The sequence below is a fragment of the Clinocottus analis genome, unplaced genomic scaffold (genome assembly GCF_023055335.1).
Source record: "Clinocottus analis isolate CAN_PGR_092001 unplaced genomic scaffold, fCliAna1.0.p SCAF_10, whole genome shotgun sequence".
In the NCBI taxonomy this organism is placed as follows: domain Eukaryota; kingdom Metazoa; phylum Chordata; class Actinopteri; order Perciformes; family Cottidae; genus Clinocottus; species Clinocottus analis.
The window spans coordinates 3,731,166-3,751,193 of record NW_027175821.1 but is presented as its reverse complement, the minus strand read 5'-3'; the positions used below and the strand labels follow the sequence as shown (position 1 = coordinate 3,751,193).

The following is a 20,028-nucleotide window of genomic DNA, read 5'->3' as shown; positions in this document are numbered from 1 at the left end:
TCGTCCCCTGGGCTCCTGCTCTGATTTAAAAATAACAAGATGTCTGAGATGATTAAGACACAATTACAGCCATTATTTGGCAGTAGGTTAATAAATGCTTGAAGTACACCTGTGACACGACGACAAACTGAAACCTTCCACTTTTATTTCTTTGGCACCTTTTAAAACGAAACGATAACTTCCGTTTATTACAGTTCGTGCTTCATTGTTTTCCTTTTTTTTTTTTCGGACACATTTTTCCATCAAAGGGGATGATGAGATTCGACTCGCTCAAATTAAATCTTTTTTTTTCGGGAACAACAACACTGCGAAGAGGAAATCCAAAAAGGCAAGAAACACAAGCAGTGAGACAGTTAAGACAGACGGGTTGTTAACAAAAGCCTCGGTCAGCCAAACTTACTTGGAAGAGAAACAAAAAAAGGGAACAGTCAAGTCCTCATCCACGCCCAGTGAGTTGTAAACATTTACATGTGGACCTCCTGGCGCACTTTGACCTGCTGTGCTTTCTATAGTTAGCTGGACTTTAACTGATTGTCTAAACACTCATTTCTTACCCACTTCGTCGTAGCGTTAGCTTTCTACCTCCGTGTTTCTGTCCTGTTGAACTCGCCCTCCGTTTACGTCTGGTGTCCGTCAGCTCTTGAGGGAAACATCTGTCTCTTTAGCCGCTGAATCCTCCGAGTCAGTTCGCTAACTCTCTCTCTCTGTGTGGCGTTTGGTGCTGTGCAGGTAGGCAAGGATTTTTTTTTTTGTTGAAAGCAGCTGCCAGATAAAGGACGAGTGAACCAAAAACAGTCAAAATGAGCGCGATAAAACCAAAACAAGGAGCTGAAATACACGAAAGAAAAGCTCTGGGAGCTGCAGGGTTGTGGTGATTGTGTGTGTGCGTGTGTGTGTGGAGATCACCTCAGCTGTGTCACTTTTTGGGGTTTTGGGGACGCCAAGCCTTGAATCCTACAGGTTAGATGTGCAGACGAGATGTGCCGAAGCTCTGACGGAAACATTCAGAGCGGCAGATTCCTCCGTCTGGGCCGAGTCATGAGCGGCGTGTCCAGACTTGTCCTGCGAGGACACAACACCTGATCCCAATCACACACACCAAGACAAGGAGAACAATGTTTTTTGTGAGTCTTTCTGTCTTCATTACTCATCCTCTCCTCAGTTATGACGTTTATGCTCAGATATCCCCCCCCCCTCCTCTTATCTTCAGCTTGCGTGCTTCCTCAGTGATTCGTGGTGGAATTTATTTTCTTTAATTATTTTTTTTAAAGACCACACAGCTGATGATCAGCACAGGTTGGTTTGCATCGCAGGTCAATCAGTGGCTTGAACTCGGGGGCCTCGGTTGCAGCTGTCGTGTGGACCAGTGACCCCCGTGTGGAGTTCATGTCGTGTGTGTGTGTGTGTGTGTGTGTGTGTGTGTGTGGGAGGCGGTGACAGACTCGCGGTTGCTGTGTCTCTGTCTGGGCTGGCCTGCGTTGAGCAATCCGCCACATGTTTTGGCTTTTGTTGGCACTTTGTTGAGCCCGCGTTTCCTCGGTGTGACTTTTGCGTTTTTTTTAAAGGGGAGGTGAACCCCCACGCGGGGGGAGAAGGGAGGTGGGGAGGGGGGGGGGGCGACCTGTCGACATCCTGGATGCATGTTGTACGAGTCCGGCTGCCTGAGAGGGCGACTGATGCCAATATCAAAACACAAGGAGAGAGAGAGAGAGAGAGAGAGAGAGAGAGAGAGAAAAGTGTGTGAGACCGAGAGAGAGGGAAAGGTCAAAGTGTGTGTGTGTGTGTGTGTGTGTGTGTGTGTGTGTGTGTGCGAGAGAGAGAGAGAAAGAAAGAGAGAGAGAGGTGTTTGTGAGAGAAAGAGAAGTGTGTGTGTGAGAGAGAGAGAGAGAGAGAGAGAGAGAGAGAGAGAGAAAGTGTGTGTGTGTGTGTGTGTGTGTGTGTGTGTGTGTGTGTGCGAGAGAGAGAGAGAAAGAAAGAGAGAGAGAGGTGTTTGTGAGAGAAAGAGAAGTGTGTGAGAGAGAGAGAGAGAGAGAGAGAGAGAGAGAGAGAGAGAGAGAGAGAGAGAGAAAGTGTGTGTGTGTGAGAGAGAGAAATGTGTGTGTAAAAGTGAGTGAAAGTGACTGAGAGAGAGAAAGAAAAGTGTGTGTGAGAGAAAGAGAGAGAGAAAAAAAAGTGTGTGTGTGTGTAAGAGAGGGAGAGAAAAGTGTGTGTGAGAGAGCGAGAGAGAGAGAGAGAAAGAAGTGAGAGAGAGAAAAGTGTGTGTGAGAGAGAAGTGTGTGTGTGTGTGTGTGTGTGAGTGAGAGACAGAAAAGTGTGTGTGAGAGAGAAAAGTGGGAGAGAAAACTGTGCAAAAGAGAGAGAGAGCGAGAGAGAGAGAGAGAAAAACAGATTTCCTCTCCTAATGGAAAACATACTGCAGCATTTTTCCTGCAAAAATGTCTCTTTTTATTTGTTTCCTCCCGACTTCCTTTTGCTTTTTGCTTTTCTCTCTTTTTTTTTTTAATTGCAGGAGCTTCCAGCCCAGAGCGGCTTGAGGTTTCTGCCTCTCGTGGTGAACATGGAGGCTCTCTCCTGATCGCGCGGCGGCCGTGCCAAAAACGCGCCGCATCGCTTTTCGGCACAAGCGTCCGTCCCCTCCCTCCTCGCCGCCGCGGCCGCTGTGCAGGCTTCCTGCTTCACCGCGCTCAGGCCACGCCCCCCACGCCGCCGCCGCCAACTTCCTCATCTAATTCCCCGAAAACTCAATTTTCTTATTGTTTTTCAATCTGCGTGTTCATCTGCTCTTATTTATCACTCGTGTGCTATTGATCCACACTTTCCACTCAAGAAACGCGCCGTGATTCGTGCGTTGCCGCAGGCGGCGTTGGTCAGACGCTCGGTTGCTTCACGCCGCAACATCTCAACAACTCCCACATGTGTTTTCATGACGCGGGTCACTTTTTTTATTCCAGCCAACGGAGGAATTTGTCAAATACTCAGCTGTACTTATATTAGCATGCGAGCACGGTTTAAAGTAAAATGAACGATGTGGAGGTTCAAGATGTTTTTACTGTCGTACGCACAATAACAGTTATTGTATACAATGAAAAGATTATTATAACACAGAATTACAAGAAACTTAAGCTAAAAAATCTACAAGATATAACAGTATTGCACAGAAATATGATACTAGTATTGCTATAATAAATATGATAGTGTTGCTAGGATAAATATGATATAATATGATAATAGTCTTGTCATGATAAATCTATGATAATAGTATTAATATGATATAATATGATAATAGTATTGCTATAATAAATATGATAGTATTGCTAGGATAAATATGATAATAGTATTAATATGATAAAATATGAGAATAGTATTAATATGATATATTTGATAAAATTGCTATGAGAAATATGATAAACATATGATAATAGTATCGCTATGCTAATGATAATATAATGTTATTGCTATGCTAAATATATGATAATATAATGTTATTGCTATGCTAAATATATGATAATATAATATTATTGCTCTGATAAATGTGATAACATATGATAATAGTATTGCTCATTGTGTCTTTATACACTAAGCGTTGCTACAACATTGCAGTTTGTTGGATAGTTCTCGTGTTGATGTTATTTTTTTGGGAGGACTCTTGAGGTTGCGATGGTTGAAATGTTGTTTAGAAATCTCCGGCTGCATCAAACGCAGCGTCCGGGTGTCCAGTCTCTTGTTTACAGTCTCTTTGTCTCTCTTTTTGTCCAACGACCCACAACCTGACCGGCGGCGTGTTCTCATCGTCGCGGTGAGTTGTTGTTGTTTGCGTGTTGTTTCTTCTAACATCAGCGCTCGGTGAATCAGAGTCTGTGGGAGTCGCCGTGTTTTCGCTGGCAGGTGGTGAGCTACACATGGCGGCGCTCGCGCAGACCGAGGCTCTAAACAGGGACGCGACAGTTGCTCCCAAATGCCCTCGTCCTCACTCCTCGGTACCTTTTTTTAGCTTTTGTTCATAAATACCCTCGAGCCACATTTTTCTTCTCCATCCAAGTGTTTGTTTGCACCCCCCTTCCTTTCCCAAAGTCCCGACCAAGTTGCCAGGACGCAGACCATAAGAAGGAATGTCGGGAACATCGGTAAATCTACGGCGCTCTTCCGGGGCAAACACGGTGCCGTTTCCAGTTCATTAAAGCTCCATCATGCTGGGATTTTTGCTGCAATGTGACGCCTTTAACCTTCTGGAAACCAAGCGCGAAAATGAACCAAACGACACAATTCTTTGACTGAAACTCCTTCCTAACAGGCCAGTGTTTTGTTTTCTTGTGATGATTGTTCGAGATTAGGATTCTTTACCTCGTAATGTTTCCAAAAATGTGTCTCATAAGTATGTGGGTTGTCGTTAAGGCCCTGAACCAACAAGTCGGGGACCGCTCCAGGAGGCATTTTTAGAGAATCTGGCTCACATCAAGCTGGATGTTCATAGTTGGGATCAAAACATCTTTTAAAAGTGATTTCTTTGCAGATATACATTTTTTCCCCAAGACTTTTCTGAACAAATACATACAATTAACAGAAGTATTGGAATTAATTTGGGCTTCCTACGACGACTCAAACGCAGGGGAAAAAAAGAGATCTAGAGACAAATTCCACAGTTTTCAACAGGTTAAGGGGATCTGCTCTTTCAACAGGTGGCGCTTTACTGGACGGCCTTTAAACAGGAGTCAAAATGACCCCGTGGACCAACCGTCCTGTGACCAGGCTTTTTAGAAATGTCCTCTTGTGTGTGTGTGTGTGTGTGTGCGTGGCCGCAGTGTTGAGAAATGTGAGGTGGTTTTGTTGGGCGGCCATGTCTGAGAACAAGGTGATGTGTGTTCTACTTCTAAACTTTACAAGTTGTCACTTGTAAAAAAAAACAACAACCCCAGATTGACTGGTTTGTATATATGCGGGCGAAGGGAACAGTGTTGTTTATCTGACTGACGTAATTCTGTGATTAGCTCAGCGTTTTATACCTCCGCTCTTTGTCTCACACACACAAACACACACATTGTCTGATCTCAGGCAGACGTCGCAGCTGACTTGAGCCCAGGCTCATCTGAACTCAATTTACTTCCCCCGGAGCCAGCCAAAACAACCCCGAAAAACAACAACAACACAAAAAAAAATGCATGCTGACGTATGCAGATAGGAAGGAAATCAATAAAAAAAAAAGCGCAAACAAAGAGGAAGAGCGGTGAGATGAAAGGAGGCTCGGAGGGCAGGCGGGAGGAATTTAGCACATCTGTTACCTTGGCAGGACTCTCAATCATGTGCGATGTTGTGGAGGCTGAAAGATGGTCAGAGAAGAGCCGTTGTGTATTTGTCTCGCATGTTTTTCACCCGCGGAAACAGGACGAGGGGAAAAAGGGTTTTTATTTCTGCATTGTTCTGAAGCTACACAACAGAAGTATGTGGAAGTTGTCCTCTTTTCTTTTTGCCCTCCTCTCACACTTTGTCAGGAGGAATTCAGTTTTTTCGTCTTTGCGTTACAGCTCTTGGACTTTTTTGTGTATTATTTATGAGTTGATTAGTTTACCGCAGTTCTCAATAAACACTTCTGGTATGTTTTGCACTAACACGCTACGAGCTCCTGTAAAGCCCGTGGGAAAATATCCCAGTCGAACAACAACTGCTTTTACAGCCCGGAGGCCGAACTGGAATTGGATTCTGCTGCGAATTATATCCAATTTCTTTGTTTTAGAGCTTGTGTTGGATGTTTTGTAGCTGACTTCATATTATTATCTGTTTTTTTCCGGCATTGTTTAATCTGTTGCTTCATTTATTATCTTGTCTGCAACTTTTTTTATCAAGTTCTCCCTTGAAGAAGAGGTTTCCAATCCTGACTCCTCTGAATATGTCAAACATTAACATACTTTCTCCTTCATCTTTTCATCCTCCTCTCTCATTTTAGATCTCAAGGTCTTTGACGTCTATTGGACGCAGCATGTTATGTGATGTTATTGTGTCCCTGTTGCCCTGAGACAACCACTCAAGACCGAGGATGTTTGCCAGCAACAACACGGTCGCACCGGTCTGCTTGCCCCCACTGTTTCTTTTTTCTACCAGTAAATTACACGGAGCGACGGCCGCAAACCCCCTTTGAATGAATCACGTTGGGACCGAAATAACACAACTGGCACCGATAACAAAAGTCTTTCCCTGCCTGGTGAATATAATTAGGGTTTGGTGAATACCAGCGCTTTTAGAGCTCACCGAGTCCTTGACAGGAATTCCCCTCGAACTCTTCTAATCATACAGCGCACGCTGCCATCAAGAGACACCCTTCATTTATTTTAACAGCTTTGTTAAACCGTTAATGCACATTCCTGCCACAGAGTGTGTTATTTACCTTTTTTTAACCTCTTCCTGTTTGTCCCGCAGTTACTGCGGCTGGTGACCGTGTCCGACAAACGCTGGAGAGCTCGGTCGCGCGAAGGCGGACCGGACGCGTGGAGGGACGGCGGCGGAGGCGGAGGGGAGGACGGATTCGAGAGCGGCGGCGGAGGCGGCGACTGCGACGACGAAGACGATGAGTGCACCGGAGTGTCGGGGCTGGGGCCGCCGCCGAGACGCAAGCGGTTACGCATCTTTGCAGGTCAGAAGCAAACCAAAGGTCGCGAGAACTCTCACCGAGGTGTCGGGGACGAGCTTTTAGGTTGTTGAGGTCTATAATAAATCGCAGCTTCTTACTTTAAAAAAAAACGGTAAGTAAGTGCATGAACGGGTTTGGCTCGGTGTGCGGCGGTGAGTCAGAGCGGTCGCAGTCCAAAACACAGGCAGAGCGGCGTTTACATGACTACTGTACACGTTGACACCGCCGTGACACTATGCAGCCGGAGACGTGAGACTTCCTCAGGTAGCCGCCTCGCAACCCCGACCTCTCGACCTCCTCTCCCCGCCCGCCGATCCCTCGGACGCGTCAGACGCGCTCTTTTCCGAAAGCCAAACAAAGAACAAGTGAAGCTACAAACCGTCGGGAGGAAAAGAAACCAAACAGAGGGAGAAAACAGGCCAGGCGGCGGGAGCGAAGGGGGCTCCGACACACCGACCGACACAAAGCCGGCGCAGCTAAGCAAACACGGCGGAAGGGAGTAGTCCTGCCCCGTCGGAGATGTTGTGGCAGGGATTTTTTTTTTGGGTTCGCCGGGCAGGGAGCGGGAGCAGGAACCCGGGGGGGTTAACGCAGGAATCCTGCGCAGGGCCATCGCTTCCAGCGAGGCGGGGCCGTGAGAGTCTGCAGCTCTCTTACGCGCTCCTGTTAGCCCCGACTGTACAGTTCTGCTTCCATACACACATTCATTAAACTGTCTCCTCTGGCTCCCAAGCCTGCATGCGGAGGGTTTGACACGGCGGGAAATGAAGGCACCCTTTTAAAGTAGAGTCTGACCTCCATCTTTTAGTGTGTCCGCAGACACACACACATGCACACACACGTCTGTGTGTGTACGCGAGCCAGCAATGTTTGCAGACCTTGGAGCGTCCCTGCCGCTGATAGCATCGTAGTGACCCGGTAAAAAAAAAACGCTGACCTAGGACAGGGCGCCCGGCCCCTTTTGGTCAAACGGCGGACTGGTGGAGGGAGGGGTGGGCGGGTTCAAAGGTCAACCTGCAGAGCATGAGGCCTAATGGGCCCGACTGTCTGTGCTCCACCGCTCCGAGATGGAAGAGGCAGATATCTGGTTTCACAAAGCCCGGAGTGGAGCGGCGGCGTGGCACACACACACACACACACACAGACGCACACAGACGCACACAAGAGCCAGGGGGAAAGGTGACAGAAGTCACAACAACAAGGTGCGGACAGGACGGAGGCCGGGCGGAGAAGCCTCACGCGGCGCGGCCGTCGACCTGCTGAACCGCACCAGAGGATGTTTTTCCGTCACCGACGAGCGAAATGATTGATCTGTCCTCGCTCAGACTGCACGCAGATTCCATAACCTTCTGATCACGAATGCTGCTCACACACACACACACACACACACACATTTCGCCTCCCGACCAATCAAACCACACGCCGCACATTCCCCAGAGCATTCCAGGCCAGGGGAGCTATTCCAGGACAGCGTGCTCCCCCCTCCTCCCCCACCACATCCCTACATCACCCTCACCCCTCTAAAGCCAGACAACCCCCCTCCACCCCCCCCCCCCCCACCCACCAGTTACAGCTCACACACCAGACAGATCCCTCGCTGACCTCTCTAGGTGTCAGCTGATTCAATTGATCAATCAGTTCAATGATTAGATGGATGTGGACAGCTTTAATTTCCAAATCATTTGAGGCTGCGGTGGTGGGAGATGTGCAGTATTCTGGCGGTTGGTCTATAATCAATTACCACTTCACACATGTGAGAGGGTGAAAAACACATGGCCACAAGTGTCAACTGTGGTCTAGTAGAGTGACACAAGAAGGGAATAGACATGGAGTCAGATACCTTGTTATATGTATTTAGTCATCTCTATCTGAAGTTAGCTAACATTAGCCACCAAAAGCTACCCCAAAAGCCCAGAAGTGAATTGAAGGGTTTGTTTCAGGTTTAACTCTCTCAAAAGGAACTTTTAAATGGGTTTTTTTGGACGATTTTCATCGGTTTAAATCTTTATTACACAATTTATCGATAGTCGTTCTAGATTATTACCATCGCATATTAAAAAGTCGGAAAAGATCTGTTAAATTCATCCAAAGTACATCATAAGCATGCAACGTTTTGCCAATATCTCCCCAAAGTGTGCGTGTGTGTGTGTGGCAGTGTACAGTTTGTCTGTGTGTGGTTTCCTTTTCTTTTCTTCTTTTTTTAATCCTGTAATCTGTGATATACCGTGTGGCTGCTCATGATGAGGGCTCACCTGTGGGCCGTGCTTTCATGCACACCTGGTCTCTGACTGTACGGCCTCTGTGGGGGAGAAACAAAGGACCTCCATTAAATCCTCTCTGCGCCCGCTCACACTTCACTGCCCTCGTCACTTCAAATTTTGCACCGAGAACACTCGAGTCATTTTACTGCATGAAACCCCGAGGTTTTGTTTCCTGACTCGAGTTATTTCATGGAACAAAACCAGGAAACGTGGGAACGATCCGCAGAAACGTTGACCCGCTCGACGCTAAAGAGTCGAGCGCTAACTGCTAGACTAAATAACTTGTTAAAACGGGGTTTTCGTGCCGTTTTGGAAAACATTCAGTAGTCTGAAAGCCGAACCGCCGGTGGGCTCCGCCACGGCCCGGCGGCCCAGAGCTCTGCCTCGTGTGTTTTTCTCGCTGAGCTGGATCTGAACGGGCCTTTTTTTTTTTTTTTCCGCTGTAACCTCGCCGCGCTCAGCGAGGAGCCGCGCTGAATGGGCCTCTTGTTACGTCCCTTTCGCTCTCAGACATTCGGTCACTCGAACAGTTTAAGGCCGTGCTTTTTTGGAAGCTCTGCTTTTTTTTTTTTTTTTCATCGGCGCTCAGGGGTTAGCAGAACACAACGATGGAAATATTCCTGTAATGTGAAACACGCGGCTTACGATGAGAGGCCGGGCTCACCTTTCAGGTCTGCTACGGATTTTTTTTTTTTTGTGCGCGCTGGAACAAAGGAGCGAGTAAAAAAAGAAAGAAGGAGGCGATGAAAAGAATGCGAGGAAAGAGACAAAAACACCTTTGATAACTCTAAAGGTTGATACACTGGGAAACCTAAACATTCCTTACTCTGGATCGCCGGTCCAATTGACAGCCGTACGTGCCGCCAGTACCAGAACCTGGTATGTTAATTAAGTGCAGCTGTGACCCCCACCGGCACCTGATAGGTGAGTCACGCGGCGCCGGTCCTCCGCTGTAGTGTTTGCCACATGTCTTCATAAAAGAAAACACACGTGATCCAGAGACACTTGTTGACATTAGCTCTGGATGCATCCACCATGTAAACTGCTCCCCTCCTCCATTTTTTAAGCGCCGTATAGTTCTGCACAGCTGATTAACTCGGCAGAGCGGTCCACATGTGGCCGCCAGGTAGAGGGGGAGGGAGGGTAGGGGGCATGCGTGAGACAGAAGGAAAACGGGCCCAGACGATGCAGATGTGCACGGAGGAGTTGCAGGTGTTTGGGAGCGGAGGAGGAATCCGGGCGCCCACATAGGCCCCGAGTCCTCGAGGGAAAAACATGCAGACTTCACCGAAGGCATCGCTGTTTGAGGCCCACCCTCCATCAGGAGTCTCTTCCGAAATATGTGGAATAAAAGGCTGTGGAGTCAGTTTTTTCATCCCGAATGCTCAGTTCGGCCTCGTGGTCAGCGTTTTGTTTTAATGCCGAGTGATGTCACCAACCAAATGCATAAATTATCAAGCTCTTGTGTTAAATGCCTCCAACCATGAAAGGCTTCGGTTGCGATAACACGGGCTGATTTGACCAAAATGTGTCTCTGCAACCGGTGATCTCGAGCGTTTCTACGAGACGGGGTAATTAGGATTTAGTTTTTCCTGGAGAAATGAAAGAGAAACAGATAAAAGAACAGATGTTGTTGCTCAGTTTGAGGCGAGAGAGATAGGAGGGTGGAGGGGGAAGGGAGGGGCCGCTCTCATCCTTGGCTGACAAAATGATCGTTCTGTAGCCAACTCAAATCTGTTTATCTTTCACAAGATTAACGGTGAACTTGAAGTATTGCAAGAAAAAAAAAGATAATTCGAAATGTGTGATATCTCTGCTGGCGACGGCTCTAAATTGATGAAAACGTCAAAGGCCGCGGGGAGTGGGGGGAGGAAGGAAGTGTTGAAAAGGTCGACGGGTGGAGTTGGCGGAGAAGCCAGCTCACGATCGATCTCCACACGCTGGACGCGTCCTGACCGAGCGTCCGCTGCCTCCGTTCCTCCCCGAGCTTATAAACAAAACCTCTGTGAATCCGGCCAATCCTCCGTCGCCCCCCCCCCTCCCACCTCCTCCACGCCCTCTCACAAAAATAATGAAGCTCGCCCGCCATCTGTGTAAACAGGCTTGAGCGGCAACCTCTCGCCACAAGGCCCCGTGTGTCCCCGCTCATTGGGGCTGAGCGGGGTGGCAGTGGAGGAGAGGAACACGGGGGGGTGAAGTTACCCTCTCGTTGGGCCCTCGTTGGTCTTCCGCCATGGAGCTTTTCTCGAATCAATCCGGGGGGATAAAACCCTTGAGATTAGCCTGGAGGCAAGGAAGAAGAGCCCTGGTTTTAATTTCTGTGGATACAAGCGCACCGAGCCGACCGGGTTCTCATCATCTAGTCCTTCTTGGAAGGGCCCGTGTGCATTTTTTTTCCCCCCTCAGTGTTTGTGTGTGTGTGCCTCTCGGAAAAAGAAGAAGAAAAAATAAAGCGTTTGTTTGCTCAAGCGCTTTATTTACATTCACAGGCGTTTTTTTTTTTTTGGACACAGTAAATTGATTCCAGAGCCCGGTGCTGGGTCATGTCCATCAGCTCGGCCACAGTCCACAAACACTCTCCGCACAGCGGGACCGTTCTCGAGGCCGCCGCCGCCGCCGCTGCGACACAGAGCGGCCATTTTGTGGGAACGTCTTAAAAGCCCGGTTTCGAGGGTTTGGGTGTTTTTTCTTCATCCGCATTTTACACGTTTAACCTTCTCTACGTCTCCCAAAGTCTTCCTCTCATTCTTGAAAAGTAACTCGGCGGACATCGCAGGAGTCCCGCTGGCGGTCGACTGCGAGCTGCTGGAGGAAAACCGCAGGCTGACCACTAAAAAAAAAAAAAAGATAGTGGAGCTTGCTCAACAGGCGCTCGCATCGCAGCGTGTGCAGTCGTCGGGCCAAATTGTCACTCTGGGCTGCATTTCGCGGTCCGCCGCTCCGCAACAGGAATGCGAGGAGGCTTCTGCACGCTCGTTGGCGAGGAGGACATCTGCACAACAAAAACACACACGTCTGAAATCTGCCCGCCACATTTTTCCTGTCGCCGGGCAGAACGTCTCTAAACGAATCTGGCGTGGGACGTCGGCTCATTTTATTTCAAGATAGAGAGAGTATCCCAAGAATGTGTTTTGGTCAGAGGCTCCCTGACCAGGTTGCTTCCCCTCCAGGGCCAAACTCCAACGCTGACCTCTCTCTCTTCTCCCTCTCTCTCTCTTCTCTATCTCTCTGATAAGAACCTCCATTGTTTCAGTCTCTCCTGAAACACCCGTAACCGGCGCTCCCTGCTGACCTCTGACCCTCCGTCAGCGCCGAACTGCAGAGCCGCCGGAGGTTACAGGCACAGAATCAACTCTTTTGTACGTTTTGATTTGTTACGGGGTTTTTTAAAAACACATTTTCACATCTCACTCGCTCACTTTTCCACCTTTCGCTGCGAAGGAGCTCTCTCTTTAGTTCCCCTTTCTCCTTCTCAACGATCATATTAGCCGTTACTAGAAGTCTATAAATACTTCGGAGTAAATCTAATTTGGACGGCCTGGCGGGGAGAAGAGGCGGGTGCGGCGTGCCGGTCATCCCCTCACTGGCCGTGTTAATTAATAGGTGTTGACTTGCGTTTTGTCCCACAAAAGCCACATTTTAGAAAGTGTCTGAGAGCGTTGGTTTCCCTCTTTTGACACCTGGGTGTATCCCTTTGTTATCAGAGTGAACGCACCCACACGTTCACCATTCAGCTTTGAGTTTCTTACTAACTTTCATCGTCCTCATTCTGCTTCCTTTCGTCTCCTCGTCCCATTTATTCACTTCTAGTCTCACACCTTTTTTTTTTAAAAACTTCTCAGACCTCCATCGTGTCCGTTTGTGTCCTCCTCGACGTCAAGTCTCTCCCGTCTCGCTCTCTTGCCCCCCCCTGTGTGGCAGGGTTGCTCGGCCTACAGTAACAGTGAGTGTTGTGGAGGTTGCGCTCAGAGAGCCGTTTTGCCTCCTCTGGGCGTCCCCGTTTGTCTTGGCCCCCGACATTCCCAGCCTCTCGAGAGCGCACCTCTGCGGTTCGACCTGTGGGTTGCGGAGGCGGACGGTCACATTCCCGCCAGCCCAAGGACAGAAGCATCCTGTAGCCGCTCCCTCCGCCTGTAGCCGCTCTCGATCGGCAACGTGTTCGGACAGACGCTCACGGAGGCTACAGGATGTGACCGTCAAGCCAATAATCACATGTCAGCTCATTATCTGTTACCCTCTACAAGACCCAATCAATCAATCCTGCTGCTGCTGCTGCTGCTATCATGTTTTCACAGGATCGTTGACTCCTCTGCAGCTGGGGAGGCTCCTGGCAAAAGATTGCACACACACACACACACACACACACACACTCTTGCACGCGAGGCCCCTTCCTTCCACTGCTAAATTTGCCGAGTGTAATATTTAAGGGAATAGTTTGCTCTGCAGAGATGAGACGAGCGATAAAATATTTGCTTTACCTTCGGAAACCATAAGATCTTTTAAGCTGTCGAATCTCTAAAAACCCAGATCAAATTTGACCGGCTTTAGGTGTATTATGTGCACACATCGTCTGCCAATGCGGCGGCAATCTAAACCATCGCTCCCGTTTCATAAGAAGCACCTGTGTTTGGAGACTTAACATTCCACGTACTTATCTGACCCAAAAAAACAAAAAAAGAGCCTTTGTGCATAGCACACATGTACTGAATAAACTGTACTGGACCATGAAGGTACGCGCTCGCCAGAGGGGTTATAAAAACGTGTCAACTGGCTACTGATGTGCACCCACTTTTAAAGCAATTAAGCTGCGCTTAAGGAACATGTAGAGAGCACGCCAGACAGAAATTAAGCCTTTCCTGTGCTTTCCTGTTTCGTGTAATCGTCACCTGTAGTTGCGGCGCGCCGGAAAATGTCTTTCCACTCGCTGTTGCATTTTTTTTTTCTACATAGTTTACTTGTTGTGACAACTGCAACCCGTAAACGACGAGCCCCAGGCACTGATCGCTGTCGAAGACAAAACTCCAGACTCTCTTTCCCCTGTTTTCCCTCTGCACAAACCCACACACACACACACATATATACATACACACATGCATGTACACACACTCCAGCCACTGGTTGACCTGCTGGAGGGATCCAAACAAACATCCGCTCCCACTGAAAACCGCAGTCTGGATTTATTGGTCTGTTCTCCTGAGGGATGGTCGCTTAAGAAAACATAAAGTCTGACCGCGCACACAGCCGTCACATGGTTGTTACGACGGGGCACACACACAACAGACACACAGCACACAGGAGGCATGTGTAATGAGTAACTTGGGCTACTGTAGTGGGAAAGTAGAGCAGTCAACAGCTGTCATACAGTATAAACTGAGTCACTAATGGAGAGCGAACATATTACCCAGCAAACACCACTGCATATTTGTATAGGAAACAAATGCATTATTCATTTACTTGAATAGTTTATTTTATGTAGAATAAACATTATTTTCAGATTTCTGCTGACTTTAGCAAAAAAATAAATTGCAGATTTTCCCTTTTTTTCTTTTGTATGTTTAGCAAATGGCACCATTTTAAATGAATGTGAACTCTTGTTTGAACACATTCTTGCTCCCGAGGCCCCAATGGAAATCACTCAAACTGGCCTTTACACTGCCAATACATTGCTGTAGCCCCCCCCCCCCCCCTTCACTGCCTGCGCTGCCTATATTTACACCCCTGGTGACTGACCTACCTGCTCATTCTTACTCCCGCAGCCTTAGTGCACCCGATCAATGGGGTGGACTGTTGACCTCTCCCCTGGGTCGTAACTGGAGCTCATGAGGCCACAATAAAGCTAGCCGGGTGGGGGGGGGGCACGGTGGCGTCCCTTCCGAGTAGCGACGGTCTCAGAATTGGCGAGCGGGAGGAGGGCTCGGCTCTGCTGAAAAGCCGCAAGGGCCCCGCATTGGTCCCATTAATCACGGTCGGGATTGTGGCTCTATTTTTAGCCCGGGAGTTATCCCTCCACCGTCCCGGGGCCGGCTCCTCCTTAAAAAGGCCCACCGAAAAGGGAAAAGAGAAAGGAGGAAGAGAAGAAGAAAAAGAAGCTGCTACTTCTTCTGTCTGCCTGTTTGACTCTCTTTCGCTCTCGCTGTCTGTACATACGTTGCTGCACAGGCACAGGTGTTCATCACTAATGATACTGGGGTATTATTAGTCCCAGGCCTGCGCAGGAGTGGAGGGGATCTAAGTTTGCATAGCGTTCAATCCCCGTTGGGTTGTTTTTAAAGCCCGCGGAACAAGGCCCCTCTGTGGTGCAGCTCATGTCGAAGTGTTTAAACTAGCAAGAGAGACCCTCCTCCTCCTCCTCCGGTTTGAGTTTTTTTTTTCACAGCCCGAGACTTTTTTTTCACTCGCATTATTGCCGCTGTAAAGCACACCGACACAATGCTCTGCCACTTAGCCTCACAAACACACAGAGACAGACACGCACACCCCACTCAATCATCCGCACACAAACACACAAATGCAGACGTGCATGCCTCCCATCCCTCCCCCCCTCCAAGCGCGCTCCATCTTATCCGCAGTGTATATAAAAGCTGTATCGAATTGCACCTTGAGCTTAATTGGCTCGGCAGTACAGTGCGCCGCTGTCGACGGTGACAAATCGTTCTTTCAGAGCGCCGAAGAATGTCCGCCATGTCAGAGGACACAGGAGGAGGGGAAGGAGAAAGTTAATTGTCCGCTGGCCGCTGTTCAAATGATGTCGTAACCACAAAGACATTCATGGGAGATGCCTTTTTGTTGTTTATTTGCCTCCTTCCTCTGTTTTAAGATGGCTCCCCGGCAGGGCACCCCGAGAGGAAAAGGGCCCCGGTTCTCTGTGTTTTCTACTCGCAGAGAGCGGGAGCTTCAGTCTGGACGCCGGCCGCTCCCCTTCTCATCACACAGCGCCTTCAGACCGGCCACTTCCTCCCACGGCTCCCACTCGGGAGCACACAGATCAGACGGCTAATTCAATTTGGAGCTATCTGTTATTTCAGGAGCTCGGATGTGTGACGGTGTGTCTGTGTGTGTGTGAGAGAGAGGGCGAATGTGCGGCCCAGCCACCGAGACGTGTGTGAGGGAGAGGTATGTCAAAAATGTGTGTGTGTGTGTGTGTTTGTGCGCTCTGTGTCTGGCTTGTCAGGGGACAGCTCATAACTGGCGTTCCTACCCAGAGAGCTGCTTTATTAGATATCCTCCTGCCCTCTCTCATATAACTCAGCCTTCTTATTTCAGTCTCGCTCGCAGCGTTCTGCCAGGCGAAGCGGCACAGAGTATGTCACACACACAGACACACACACAGAGGGAGAGCTCAGCTCGGCGTCTGTCGAGGGGAAACAGCTGTGGACGCAGAGCAGCGAGTTATCGGCGAGTGGGAGCGGAGCAGCAGGTGACCGCGAAGTCGCCGCAGTGTGCAGAACAGATGGAGGCGACGGGGAGCGGCTGACGAGTAATTCGCTTTCTCAAACTTTCATTCATCCAGACGAGGACTCGCGTGGCGCTAAAGACGCCGTGTGGGCGTGTCGTCTCCCAGTCCCACCGCTAACAGGCCGTTACTGCGGCAGATGAGTTAAGAGCCTTTTTTTGCTGGAGGGCGTCTCCGTCGTGGAAAGGGGAAGAAGTGAAAGTTAAGCGGGAGCGCCCACAGCAGCAGGTGTCACTTTGTCCACACCGTCCATGAAGTCACCAGGAACTACTTTCCCACAGTCTCAGAGACACAACGCCGCGTATGATTAACAGCAAAAGCATTAGCCGCGAACACATAACTAATAGCTGCGTGAGAGAGGGGTCGGGATCGGGTTTTCGCGATGTCCCCGCAGGACTTTGGAGTCGGTGTAAAGCCAACATCTCTGCACACAGCGGGCTTTTATTCTATGTAATTCTAGACATTTGTAAGGGTAATAAATCTGAACCATTTTTGCAGCGTGTCCCCCCCCGCTGCCTCCAGTGTCCGTGCCAAACACCGCCAGCAGACTCCCGACATCCAACAGCTCCATAGATACTGCACATCAGACAACTCCTCTTCTCATCTCGGGCCCCCGAAAGCGTACGGGCGTATTTCCCAAAACTATTCTTTCAAAAAATGCAGCGTTGACCTTATATTTTCAGTCCCAAGGCCCTGGTTTGTCTCTGGAGTGTCTCCATCCACAGGAATACACTGTAAATCCCTTCCTGCTGCCTACAACATACCTCCGCTAGTAAGAAATGAGGTGTTATCGTTCCCTTCGTCCGCTTTGGAAATCCCAAAAGGAACCACAAATGGTGGACTCCTATCTATTTTTGGGGACTCATTTAATAAAACAACCTCGTTCCCTTCAAGCGAAGTATCAAAGAGACGACGCGCGTTTTTTCAGATCCTGAGACGTGACCTCATTCGGCCTCTGTGGGTTTTAATTTTCATTCCTTGTTTTCAGCATCTCGCCGCTTTTAAATCCACATTTCAACAACTCCACTCCGGGGTGAAATATGCGTCTGCGCGACTCTGCCGGCGTCTGCAACAATAACACAGCAACATCTGGTTCTGTGCGGAGTTTTCTCGTTTCTCCGAGCGCAACATTGCTTTTACAGCTGCGTAAGACATCATGTGAAAAGAAGGACAGGCGTAGCGCACATGTTTTTCAGCTTCTGTGACAGCAGTTTGTTCTAATTGTCTCCGCGCCTGTTTCCCCGTTTGCCTCTCTCAAATATTTTCATTCTTTGTCTCCTCCTCGCTCCCTCCCTCTACCCGCCCCAACCCCTCCTTTTCTTTCTCAGAGCTGGCCGATAACCTGGCAATGGACGACTTCAACTTCCAGGAGCAGCTGCTGACCCCTCGCTTGGCCACGGCCGGGGTTGGCGGCGGCGGCGGTGGCAGCGGCGGCGCCTCCTCGCCCGCCGCTCCGCCGTGGAGGAGCCGCCTGGTGCCGGCGCTCCCGATGACTCTCGCCCTGCTCCTGCTTCGCCCCCACTGACCGGTGCGTTTCTCACGCTCCCGTCACCTCTTTCTCTCTTTCTCTCTCTCTCTCTCTCTCTCTCTCTCCCCTGGGATCCAATACAAGGAAAACCTAATCGGGGTTGTCTTTTTCTTCCAATTTCCGGTTCCCAGTGTAAAAATTCAGCGGCTCGCCGGACAATAAACGCTACATTTCTCTCTCCATCTTCTGTCTCAGCAAGAACCCGTTTGGCTTCTTTTAAAAAACACAGTTAGTCCTCAACAAAAACCTTTCAAAGCGCACGGCGTCGTGTAAATAAATAAACGTGCCCTCCGGTCTACTCCCACTGCGACTCCTGTGCCCTCTCGCCTCCTCTCGGCTCTCATGCGGACAAAGGATCCTCGCCGTGACACGGCCGTGTCATGGACCTGCAAGCGAGGAGCGCCTTGGAGAACACACACACACACACACACACACACACAACAGACCTTTTCCAAAATGCTCCCAGTCTGCAACACATTATTGTTGAGTTGGAAGAAGAAGAACTTTTGCTCCTCTCTTTCACGGCAGTGACTGATCTGCTGCCAGGACCGGGCTGCAACTTTTTATCTCCAGAGGTGAAACCCTCATTAAACAGGCAGTGTACCTTAAAGATGGGGGCAGACACTTCATTTTCTGAGTTATTGGGCAAAATAAATCCATTATAACCTTTCAGAATTTGGGTTTTTACATGCACAGGTACATGTTTTCTGTCAGAAGAGTCTCTTTCCAGTAAAGGGTCGTATAGTCGTCGCCAATTCTGGAACAGCAACTTTTTGATGCAGGATATTCTTCTTTCCACCGTATGAAGGATGTGCGTCTGCTCGCTCTCTGAGATGACATGTGATTGCCAGCGTTTCTTGTTGCAAAGCCGAGGTCGAGCTTCCTGTCGGTCCACTTGAGTTATAATATGCTGAAATGTTATTACGTCATTTTCGCCCAAAGACGCTAAAGATAAGCCCCGCCCCTTTTTTGTCATTGTCCTCGTGATAGCTAAATTATTTTAGACTGATTCCTTCGACTCAAGTGTTCACACTCATCAGCGTTTGTTTTGTTAAGTTTTTTTAAGTTGCAGCCTGATAATAAAACAAAAAAAAATCATGAAACCCTAAATCTCCAAATCAGCCCGATTACTGTACAGATGTATGTTTCTCTCTGTTATGTTTACAACTGAGTTGTTTATTTGAAATATTTCCTAAGAGGTTTCTGGACTGAATTGTTCTGAGCTCGTCCTTTAGCGCTGTCGGTAAAGCGACGAATAATGTGAAATATAAATAATGTGTCGTGTTTTCGCTCACATGTTCTCAAAGTCTGGCTCTTCGTAGTCAATTATTTCTCCTTATTTGTTCAGTTTCGGACCAGAACTCAGATTTGTGTTTATTTATTTTGTGTTATTTGTTAAGTTTAGGTTGTTTGGTGGGGTGAAAACTGATTTACAGCCTTCATTCGTGTTTTTTTTTTTGTTACACCTGTTTTTGCTTCATGAGAAATGTCATGACATGTGATCAGAGGGTCGTTAAAAAACCAACATGTTAAAAGCTGATGAGGAAAACTGCAATGTATAATAAACTAGACATGTTTTGTGATTTCTTTGTTGATGGACAACATTTTCTTATTTCATGTGTCGTGATTGTGATTAATGAGCCAACAATGTATTTGCCAACAATGTTCATGGACCATGTGTACAATTCTGCAGATTTGCTTTTGTCATAAAATACCGTTGTGTTATAACGTAAACGTATTTCTCATATTTAAAGTCATATCGAAGACAGTTTAAAGAAAATATCCAGATTTAAATGACGGCTCCACATTAAAAAACCCTGTAAACTTGGTTTCAAATCGTAACATCATTGAGATGAATTACAATGATAAAAATCAAAGATATTAAATTAGAATAAAACTGGCATTCGTGTAAAAAAAAAAACATGAAAAACGACAAAACTAATCGACAACTCAAAAGCCAAGGCGAATTTATGGATATATTTTATTGAAATATCGCTAAATCCTGATTGGTGCACAGTTGAATGTGAGTCCCGCCTTCTTTTCAGAAGAGACACGCCCACTTTGAGCCCCTGAAAAGAGCGCAGACGTAAACCCGACTGACAGAAACCGGTAACGTGAAATATCCCAAACTGTTCCAACTCCACCCGGCGTCACAGAGCGGTGCGAG

At 48.3% G+C, this 20,028-nt stretch overlaps 1 protein-coding gene across 3 annotated transcripts in view; it reads left to right on the top strand.

Annotated features, from left to right (window-relative positions):
- Nucleotides 1-19,655, top strand: part of gpc3 (glypican 3) — a 95,279-nt gene extending 75,624 nt beyond the window's left edge. For all 3 annotated transcript variants that reach the window (XM_068582958.1, XM_068582977.1, XM_068582967.1), the window contains 2 exons: nucleotides 6,409-6,622; nucleotides 17,662-19,655. In XM_068582958.1, coding sequence (XP_068439059.1) covers nucleotides 6,409-6,622; nucleotides 17,662-17,858 — 411 coding nt within the window. In that variant the 3' untranslated portion in view covers nucleotides 17,859-19,655. The remainder of the gene's footprint in view (nucleotides 1-6,408; nucleotides 6,623-17,661) is intronic.
- Nucleotides 19,656-20,028: the final 373 nt, after the last annotated feature.